At 38.7% G+C, this 11,028-nt stretch overlaps 1 protein-coding gene across 1 annotated transcript; it reads right to left on the reverse strand.

Annotated features, from left to right (window-relative positions):
* Positions 1–5,149: 5,149 nt before the first annotated feature.
* paqr9 (progestin and adipoQ receptor family member 9) lies at positions 5,150–7,127 on the reverse strand. The gene has a single exon (XM_033983497.2). The coding sequence runs from the start codon at positions 6,310–6,312 to the stop codon at positions 5,161–5,163; it is 1,152 nt and encodes a 383-aa protein (XP_033839388.1). The 5' UTR covers positions 6,313–7,127; the 3' UTR covers positions 5,150–5,160.
* Positions 7,128–11,028: the final 3,901 nt, after the last annotated feature.

The raw sequence follows: 11,028 nt of genomic DNA on the forward strand, positions 1-11,028 counted from the left end.
TGTTTGCAACGCCACAAATTATAACTAATGTATGAAATAGAAAACCTGTTTTCTAGAGATGGCATTTGAGGCATGTAATGGTGGAAGTGGTGCCACTGTTGTTGACGCCCTGGAGTAATAAATGTCAAGCGCAGACATGCCGAACTGAAAACACACATAGAGCTGCAAGTAACTCAAGAGGCCACATAAATGTCTTTGGGAATAATCAGTTATGAGGAAGAACTCTAGGTGGGTGGGTTGCTACCCAAAGGTGCACTTTTCTAGTGAAGGGTCCAACACCTGCTTGTCTCCATGGAGATGTTATTGCTCTGGCTGGATTGCAGGGCAGTATGGCATTAAATGTGTTTATCTCCATGGAGAATATCAGGTATCATTACAAGACCGAGTGACAAGTTAGATCTGTGGAGAGACCCCGCTCACAGTAAGAATGGTTGTTTTAAAGGTGTTTTTAGCAATAAAAACTAGTAATTAATAAATGAACAATAGATAAGCTTGATGCCATTATGTAGAACATTACAGCAATAGAATCTCAAACAAAAACAAAACACAACTTCAGATATGTTTTTGATGAGGAAACAACATTATCACATAGATCAGAAAATAATGTAATATGGGCTCTTTAAGTCATTAGTAATTAAATTGTTTAATGCAGCTCTTTCCAAGAATATAGTCCATTTTTACATTACTAGTGGATGGTAACCGGCACTATAACTTAAGGGACCAAAAATACGTTCATTTCCAAGTAAAAGCATGATTACAGGGCTTGCCGGAAAGCGTGATTTTGCATGTCATTTGTGTAAATGTCAACACAGGAAACTACAACTTGGCTAGTCAAAAGAAAATTGAGATGGTAACATAGATAAATAAATCATTAGCAATGTGACTCTTATCTGTGTTCATCAATAATAAATACTGTATACTGGACATTTGCTGCATCTGTTAAAAAAGATAGCAAACATGGTTAACATTAAGGTAATCTACATGTGACAGGTTTTCTAATCCTTACTTGGTTTGGTGGGATAGTATGTGGTTAATGTTTATTGTAATTTCACATCGGTCAAGTGGCAGTTTGTGGGAAAAAATGTTGGGAAGAAAAGTACAAAAATGCAGGAAATAACCTAGTATTGAATTCTAAAACTAAGTTCCTCTATCTACATTATCAACACCAAAAATTCCATCCAAAATGCAGAGTCAATTTACACATTTAAGCTTTCACTTAACAAAATAAAGGTGTTGTCATTTAGTCTAATCTTAACTATTTTGCACTTGTGACAGGATTTAACAGGATCTCATAAATTATTATGCTAGCAGATACATTTATGGAGTAATGTGACCCCAGCAAGCCACTTCCACATGTTATCTGATCTGCTATCAAGCTGAATCAATAGAACACATTGAGTTAGCACTAGTGTTTTGTGGAAAGATCCTCTCTCCAAGGCTCAAGTTACAGCTGTGGTTTGTTCTGCTCCAGGTCAGGGTAAAACTAGACAGTGGGATTGCAAAAGTCATGTGGGAGGAAGAGAAGGAGAGAAAGATAGAAAGATAGTGCAGGAAGAGAAGAAGGGTGGAGGGGGAGAGGAGGATTATGACATATATAAAAAGTGCACGACCCTGCCAAAGCCTGTATATCTCAAACAGCAGCTGTACAGAAGCAACTTAAGATGGCCAATTTGAATTATTCACAACTAAAAGTACATTATTCTGTGCCTCAGAATTTAAAGGAAGTGATTAACTAATACAAATGCATTGGCTCTAGTTTTCCAGCATAATTGCCTAAGTCTTTTTTCTATGTTTTCTGATTGGTGGAGGAGGGAGCCAATGACACCTGATGCAGCAGGTTATGGAGAGTAGAATGAGAGCAAACTCAGGACTGAAAATATATTTAGTTACAGAATACCCAATAACTGCAATGAAGTGTATTCTGTAATGTATTCCTTATATAGCCCAACCAGAGTACTTATAACACATTCATGTTGAGTAGCAATATATTGTAGCGTAAAAAAAAGAAAACGTGACATGGGATTAAACTAGCTTGTTATACATTTGTATATCACTAATTTAAAAAAGGAAAAATGACACTCGCACTCACCATAAGAGCTGTGTTTTCAATTTTTCTCTCTAGGTCTAAATTATCTAATCAAGTACTGCAATGTATGCCTCTGATTTAAGCAAAAGTAATAGTATTTGGAATTTTGAGGCACTAATACTTAAGACATTGTTAACAATATTGCAGTGCCTTTAATTATTAACATGGTTTTATGCTATGCTTTATTGCAATTAGTCTACAATTTGTAATATTGTAGAGTGGATGGTGCAGTTCATATCATTTGTCGTAGAAAACATACAAATGAAAATAAATAAATGCAGATGCCAGCGCTTAAAGTTTCTTAAATAATTTATTGAAATCATCACCAGTGCTATTTTAATGACAAACTCAAATAATCTAATACACATTGTAACTATTCTGCATTGTTTAAAAGCAAATCATCCACCACTCCTCCGTCACCCCTGAGTTCTTACAGGTAGGTACAGTGGTCTCACATTCACTATTTCACTATGTATCCATCCAAACATCCTATAAGACTGACTATGTTTCAGTAGAAGTGATTCATTCATGGTAAAAGTAGCTTAACCTGAAGAGAGTCCGAACTACACAGTACTAGAGAACTGACCGTGTAAGAAAAACCGAGTTAAAGTGCACTATAATTCAAACTTCTATAAGGTCCTTTAATACTGTGCAAGTGAATGCATTTAAATTAACAAACAAGTAGCATCCATAATATCTGCCTTCATCTTAGCTGTTGTGAAAATACTGGATCACCATCTCATTCTAAGGTCCACAGCCAACACTAAAACACATCAAGACACAACATGTAGTACTGGCCCAATATCATATCTGAGCAGATTGAACCATAAAATATATCAGTTAGAAAAAAAACTTTTCCTCTTCATTTTACAAAACATTGAAGGTGCATTATGTAACTTTTTCTGGTAGGGGTCTGAAACCTGCTGTTTTCCGTGAAGATGTTATTGCTTTGCCTGGAATGTTCCATGTTGTGGCATTTAATATAGATATTCATTACAGGTGTTTTATTGCTCAAAAATACCTTGGAAAATACATTTTAATCTGACACCTGTAAATTGACCTAATGTTGCCTCCTGTTTAGCACTAGGGTGATAGATACATTTAATCGTATATTGTGGGACATTCCAGACAAGCAATAACATCTTCCTGGCGACAAAAATGCGCAGTAGCCTCCACTACAAAAGTTACATAATGCACCTTTAAGATAGATAAACATTTACCTCGATAACCCTGGGTCTTTAGGGAAAATCCATAATCCATCACACTCTTTTGCAAATTTCTGGGACAGTTTAAAAGCTCCTTTCAAGATGGATGGGAAAATAACCCCATCTTACGTATAAACTATGGCTTTAAATGGGATGCCCTGTCAATCACACAAGTTTGCATCTGCTGTATAGTCTTTCAGTTCTTTCACCAACGCTGCCGTTCAAATCACACTAGTCTATTACATATTTAAGTAAAAATGTATGGTGTATTTACAAGGAAAAAACTTCTTTCCCCAAGTGTAAAAATATGCTATGTAACTTTTCTGGTACCACCTGCTTGTCTCCATATTACTTTGCCTGGAGTGTTTCACAGTATGGCATTAAACAATCATCTCGCATTAAAATTTTACAAGTGTTCTTATTGCTTAAAAATACCTTGAAAAACGCACATTCTTTCTGTGAGCAGTGTCGCCTCTCCGTTGATCTGACTTGTAACTTAGTCTGGTAGTGTCCTCTGCGTGTCTCTGTGGAGATAGATACGTTTAATCCTGTACTGTGGAACACTCCAGGCAAGTCAATGATATCTCCATGGAGATGTCAGGTGTCAAACCCCCCCACCTAAAAAGTTATATCATGCACCTTTAAATGGCAAAAAGAAGAACCAGTGAGAATCTAAGAGCATCAGGCCCGGAGCTTTTTGTGATCTGCCTATGTCTCCGTAGAAAACAGCTGACTATGTAGTTCAAATACAGTACTAGGCAATGATAATAGAGCACTTATAATAACTGCAGCATGGATACATTGATAATCTTTAGTCTATGGATAGCAAAGACATCATTTTAGTCTACAAAAACAAACTTTGAGAGCAAGATGGCTTCTAAACAGCAGGGGAGGTCCAGTGGGCTCCTAAAACTGCTTCACATTTACTGATAGAGCTCCACACGGCCACCGCAAGCCGCCACACTTCCTGTGCACCACTTAACAAAACAAAACAAGGGTTACAAGTTTGTGTGTCAAAGGCTAATGTAGGTTAAACAGACAAGATAAAGAATTACTATGAACAAGGTCGCAGAAAGTGGAAGTGAAAGAAGAAGTATGGTGTGAAAGCATGCTAGCAGATCAGAGTGGTTTTGCTAACATTTGTGAGATTACCAAAATTCTTAGAAAAGGAACATTCCCTTTCCAACATCTCAGACATTGAAGGTAGCCATTATCTCCCTGTTCCAACATGCATCAGCAGTGTAGGGAACAGTATTTCTATGGTATTCCAATTATCTGATCTATCTAGATCTTTTTATCTATCACAAGGGTCCACAATTTCCTCTTTGACATTACAATTTGCTCTCTAGCGTCAGAAAGGAAGGACGTTCTGTGGCATAGCTTGCTTATATAGGCTACTTAATATTTTTAATGAATTACCTTGAATAAAGATTTTAGTTCAAAATATATGCAAATTATAGTTTTGAATTGAATCATGCTAGAAATTTGCTTCTAAGTAAATTCTTGATTATTACTGCTTACTTGTGTTTTTTCAATTAGTATGCTGCTCTTAGAATCTAGAAGTTGGTCTTGGGTAGCTCTTAAAGAAATGCATGTTTCACTTTGAATATTAGCCCTATTTATTGGTGGGCAAAAAATGTATAGAATGATTTCGATTTTGATTCTATCACAATTCATGTTCATGTTTTTATTGCTCCAAGACCTAACTTTAATCATCTTCTGCTCTTGAGTTGTCACTGTTCTGATTAATTAAACCCACATATTGAGCCTATAAGCAGTATTAAATCAAGAATTTATTAATTAGAATATGACGATATAGCTTATAGTCAAAATCACGATTTGATTTTTATCGCAAAGTACTTTTGCCAATCAGTGACATTTTGCATGTTTCTTCATATGTTCCTTTTCTAATTGGTCTTTCTGAGGTCCATAGATGCAGTTGGCCTTCCATGAGAACCACACAATAATGGAGACTATGGTTGTCTGGAGCAGGAGCATCACGCCATAGGTCGAGACTATGGTGGGACCAGGGAGTCGTGGAGGGATGCCAGGGGGAAGGAGCAGAGATGGACTGAGGATGATGGCCTTCACCTCTGCCTTGATCATGTGGAGTTCATCCAAAATAGACAGAAAGGTAAAGCAGTGAAACCATTGATGACTGTGCCCCCAAATATCAAACCGACCAGGGGCCAGGCGTTCTGGTATTTTACTGATGTTGACAACGGCTGATAGCAGTAACCAGAAGCAATGTCGGTAAAAGTAGATCGCCATGGTGCTCGATGATGCAAATGAGGATGACTTCACCGAATATGGCGATTTGGTGAGAAGTCGGTAGAATACTGGTGTTGAGGAGATGAAGAAAGGCAGAAGAAAAACCAAGGTTCGAATAACATAGCGGTATTGTCTCCATCTTTGACGAGTATTGCAACAGGACATGACGCAAAAAATGGCAACCACACACGCACTCGGAATGTAGAAGGTATCAAAGAAAATACTCAAATCTGACGTTGCATAGGAAGACTTCAAATTTTCTTGTTTTATATCCATCAGGGAGCCATTTTGTTCTCGCATTTCACCCAACCCAGCTTGGGGATGGATATAGTAATAGTAAGCAAGAGATGATCCAACAGTGTACGCACTTATTGTCCCATAGTCCACAAAGAAACACACTTCTCTAACCACTATAGACATTGAATTTAGGAGATGGGCCAAACTGCTAGCCATGAGTAGACAGAACACCCCAATGAAGTAGTTCCATAGTGGGTAGAAAAAGGGATCGTCACCATTGGGTGTGCTCTCCCAACCGAACACCTCAACGAAGTGGTAGAAAAAGACAAAAACTGGGAGGAAGTGCGTCCAGAAGTTGCCAGTTTCGTTGGTGGGTCTAAAAGCAGACAAGAGGCAGTCTTTTAGGCTATAGTTAGGAAAACGGTAGCCGGTCAGGATGAAGTTCTCGATGACCCGAGGTGGAACATCTGTGTGTCTCAGAAGGGGAAGGGGCTGGCCACAATTGAGAAGCATGATGATTAACTAAAGCTAGAGTGCGACAGGCATTGGTGAATTTAAATTGTATTATTTGCTTGTTGGCTTTATTGCTGACCACTGCACATCCATTCACGAATAAGGCATTTAGGCTCAGAAAAAGAAAAAAATCAGACTTCTTATATCTGGCTTTTAGCACATGTTTTTTGTGCTGCACAGGCTATAATCCAAAGAGCTTAGCTGGTCTATAATCCAGTGGAGGAGATCACAGAATGGCTATTATGCGTTACATAAAATAAAAACTCAAATAAAATTGGCTAAATTGTTTCATTTGGTTTCTTCTTTTACCCTGAAGAGTCCGTAAAGGTCAGCTGCCTTCAGGTTTCAATTCTTGTCTTTGCATAGGACATAGAGAGCATAAATGAATGGTTGAGTCCTCAGCGCATTCTCACGGCTCGCTGTGCATAGTCCTGCACCACGAACTCCGATTGAAGGTCAGTTGTTCCCGTTACGAGCTTTGACAGCGCGGTAGTTGACAGGAACGTATCCATGTCCCGAAGACGTGTCCACGAGGCGCCGCGTGAAGTAGGTCATGCTGCTCTTGTGCCCATTTTGTCCACGCTGCAGCCGGTGTCTTTCGCGGGTGCCGTTGTCCCGGGTCCATATCAAGGGTCTACTTAAATTCTACCGGCTTCCATTCCGCTGTGCCGCAGGACGGAGCTCTCAAGCACGAGAACACCGTGCGCTCACAGTGATGTCCTCTCACGCCGTGCCGTCTTTACCAGAAGACAGCAAAGAGCAGACGCATTTTGCTTTAGAGTTTGGTGTCCGCTATGAGCTGCGTGAGCTGCGGCTCAAGCACTGACGAGCAGCGGAGTGTTTGACAGGTACCACAGAAAAGCTACATGTGCAGACGCAGCCATTTCCGGCCAAGGGCTACAAAACAAAGCCAGAGCACTGTGACGTAACACTGGCCCTCTATTCTCACGCTTATTTGGCTTTATAATAAGATGAGCGTCATTTTGTGTTTTTAGAATAAAAAGAAACCAGTGGAGTCACTTACTCTTCAGACTTAAAGTGCAATATAATCGTATCTATCTTCATGTGGCTCTCTACACGTGGGTTTAAAAATACCTTGTAAAACGTACATTTTTATGGTCACCGCTCTACAGATTTGCCCTGTAATGTGGACAGGTCAAAAGCTAGAATGCATAGATATAGGCCTATAGATAAATGTCATATATGGAACATTCCAGGCAATGTAATAACACCACATATAGGGCCTAGGCCTATCCCTTATAAGAGATGCCCATCTTGTTGATTAAAACATTTTCATCAACTGTCCTCTCTTTTGCAGCATAGTATAGTATAGTATAGTATAGTATAGTATAGTATAGTATAGTATAGTATAGTATATATATATATATATATATATATATATATATATATATATATATATATATATATATATATATATATATATATATATATATATATATATATATAAACATTAATATTGTATATAGAATTGGAATAAACAGTAGAATAAACCATAAGCCAATGCAAACATAAACTCCATATATACATACATAAATATATATATACACACACGTCTATGGGTGCACATAATAATTAAGCATGCAGTGTCATATTATTAAGGTTATATAACGAACTGAAGACGTATTGCGTAATAATGGCACATAAATCTTTTTCTACAAATTTACTTTTATTTTGAAGTGGTTTGAATGCACTTCCGTTGTGGCTGCCGATAACTGCGTGGCTCGCGCGCTTTAAGCCGCGGACTCTGTTCTCGTTCAAGAATGACCCTCCGGTAAGAAGTGCACTTTGTCCTGGCTGGCAGTGCTCGGTCCTGGCACATCACCAGTCAGAGCCGCAGACCTACGTAACTCTCACGTGAACAGTTTAAGATGCGCGTACGCACCGGGCTTTCTGGCCGTGTCATTGGTCAGAACTGCAGTCCGTGTTCTCGCTCCTCAGTGCTATACTCCACACAGCCGTGGACCAATTGTGCTACGTTTGAATTGTAAGGCCTTGAATAACAGCCTCTACTTGAGCTTTGCGTGCACAGACTGTAGTAATGCTCAGTCATTTTCTACTTTCAGTTTAGCCACTAATATCTTACCAGAGCAGAGGTATGAAAATGAGGAACTTAAAGTAGACCTACGTCAAAAATAAGTACATGCAAAATAAATCACAAGCCTGGTTTGTTGACTTGCTGAATCAGAATGAAACAGGACTGGGTCAGGGTTACCAGGGTTGCTTCTGGGTTATAGGGTACTGTGGGTTATATTTAATAGCCTCAAGCAATCTATACATATATTGCTGGTACTAATAGTCATCCAGAAATGCAATGAGAGTTCTGTTCTAAGATAGGGGACGTGAACTACTTACCAACAAGCCAGCTGCTCATTTGTGGGTTTTTCATATTGTGCATGAGACCAGAGCAGGCCTGGGCAAGAGGTGACCCAGCCCTTGTATTGCAAGCATTTAGCTTCCAGGATGGCTCTTGTGGCCAGATGTCAGGAAGTCTTTGAAGGCCGGGTTCCTCTTGGCAGGATAGGGCTGGTGGCGGTGGGGCACTTCCCATGTCTCCCTGAGGAATAACAAGCAGGCAGTAATGCTCGATGCAGGAGAGCGGCAACAGGCCTTTTTCATTAGTGGCAGACAAGCACTGGAGATTTAATAGATGTGAGCAGTCAAGCACGCTGCTGTTACAGTGACATAATGGACAGTGGTTAGATGTGCAAACAGGATGGGAAATCATCTATAATTGGGTTAATCTACTATGATTTTAGGTAACACTTTATAACACACTTTAATTAGCCTTAATAAAGCATGGACAAAGGCTTAAGTCATAATGAACAAATTATTTACTGAAAATGATAACGCTTATAACTAACCTAACCCCTTAATTATGTAGTTATTGAATATTTTTACATAAACCTTAAGTTTATTATGAGTTTCTCTTGTACTTCTTCTTACTCATGTTTTATGAAGGCTAATTAAGGTGTAGTAATTAAAAGTGGTGCAGAATTTGGTCACTATAACTACCTCTATCTACAGGTGGTAGTGTTTGATTGGTATGTTAACAGGTTTTTAAAGCATTACGGACAATTGCAAGATAGGGTCAATCTACAGTACAAAGACACCACCCAACATAAAAGGTACACTATGTGACTTTTATAATGGAAGGCCCTGCACCTGCTTGTCTCCATAGAAGTGTTGCTTGGTCTGAACTGTATGTATGACATTAAACTTATTTAATATGCATTTATTAAATTATAGATGTTCCTTATGGCTAATAACGTGCATTAGGTCAGTGGCTCTGGTCCTCACTTGCCATTTTGAATTCTCTCACATAACCATACACGCTTTGACGAAGTGGAACCATTTTAATCTTTTATTTTTTCTTTTCACATCCTTTCTCTCCCAACAATACAGGAAATACTTTCTCTTGATTTGGCGTAAAGATGAGATGGAAGATAAAGGCATTGTTGTACCTAAAAGAAAAACAAGTACTATGAATATATATTTAGTATATAAATAAACAGAAAGTACACACACATCCACACACAATGTGCAGCAACTAATAAGAAAATAAAGGAGTTAACCAGTTGTATTAGATACATTTCGTACTTCCTTCGGAAATTTTAATATGATTAACTGAGATTCGGGAGCAGGACCATGCCTCAATCCCCCTCTCCTCCTCTTCAGCGAACCACAGCTCACCTCAGTCACACCTCTAATTAACCAGAAGCCTATTTTTACTGGCCTATCCCATCAACACAGTTTAAGATACAGTCTCCATCCTGAGTATGTTCCAGCCACCTCCATTTCATCGTATCATCATATCACAAATGTAACCCTTTATTATTAGTCTGTCTACATCTCCAAAACTCAAAATGCTCTGTTCCACCTTGTGATCTTATGAAGCAGCAGTTTTCAAGTTAAAAGTTACCTTTTACAATTTTGTTTAGTAGAGTTCGGAAATTCCAAGACTGAAATTAACCAAATGATTCTAGTGAATGTGTATGGAGTTTAAAAACACAGTGGTAATACACTTCTTGTATGTCTTGTACTTGACATTGCACGTGCTTTCTGACAGAGAGAGGAACTCAGCCTAAATATGCAGGATTTGAGTATTAAACATGTGTGAATAAAACAAAACACAACTCCAGGTATAGTTTTGATGAGGAAACATTATAATATAGATCAGAAAATAGCGTAATATTGGCCCTTTAAATAAACTGCAAATTCTACTCTAAGTAACAAAAATATTTACATCTTGCCATCCCGATACAGTGCAAAACCATATTCCCAGATTTGGTGAGATGTTGTGGCAGTCACTCACTTTGGCAGTTTGTTGTCCCCTCCTGTGATGCGCAGAGGGCAGTGGAATGGGTTGAGGGTTGGTTTAGACACAGTTCCTCTGATGGCAGTGCTTACCACCCCCTCACTGTTGGTACACCTGTACTCACTGATGTCACAGAAGTATGTCGGCACACCCACAGACTGGACACAACATAACAAGGATAAAGGATTCGGGACAGATGTAAGCAGAGAAGACAGCTTGAAGTTATTTGTATTGTTTTAAAATACACTCTAAATATTAACAAAACTTGGAAAAATACATTCTACATTACACAAATAAATTGTGATTTGTATAAAAGGCCTCAGATGTCACCATATATTGCTGCGTTTCAGATGACTTCACAACATTTTTTAGGCCAATAA

This window comes from Periophthalmus magnuspinnatus, chromosome 18 (genome assembly GCF_009829125.3).
Source record: "Periophthalmus magnuspinnatus isolate fPerMag1 chromosome 18, fPerMag1.2.pri, whole genome shotgun sequence".
In the NCBI taxonomy this organism is placed as follows: Eukaryota; Metazoa; Chordata; class Actinopteri; order Gobiiformes; family Gobiidae; genus Periophthalmus; species Periophthalmus magnuspinnatus.

Coding starts and splice junctions, on each gene's coding strand:
- paqr9 (XM_033983497.2), bottom strand. CDS start 6,312: ATGCTTCTCAATTGTGGCCAGCCCCTTCCCCTTCTGAGACACACAGAT.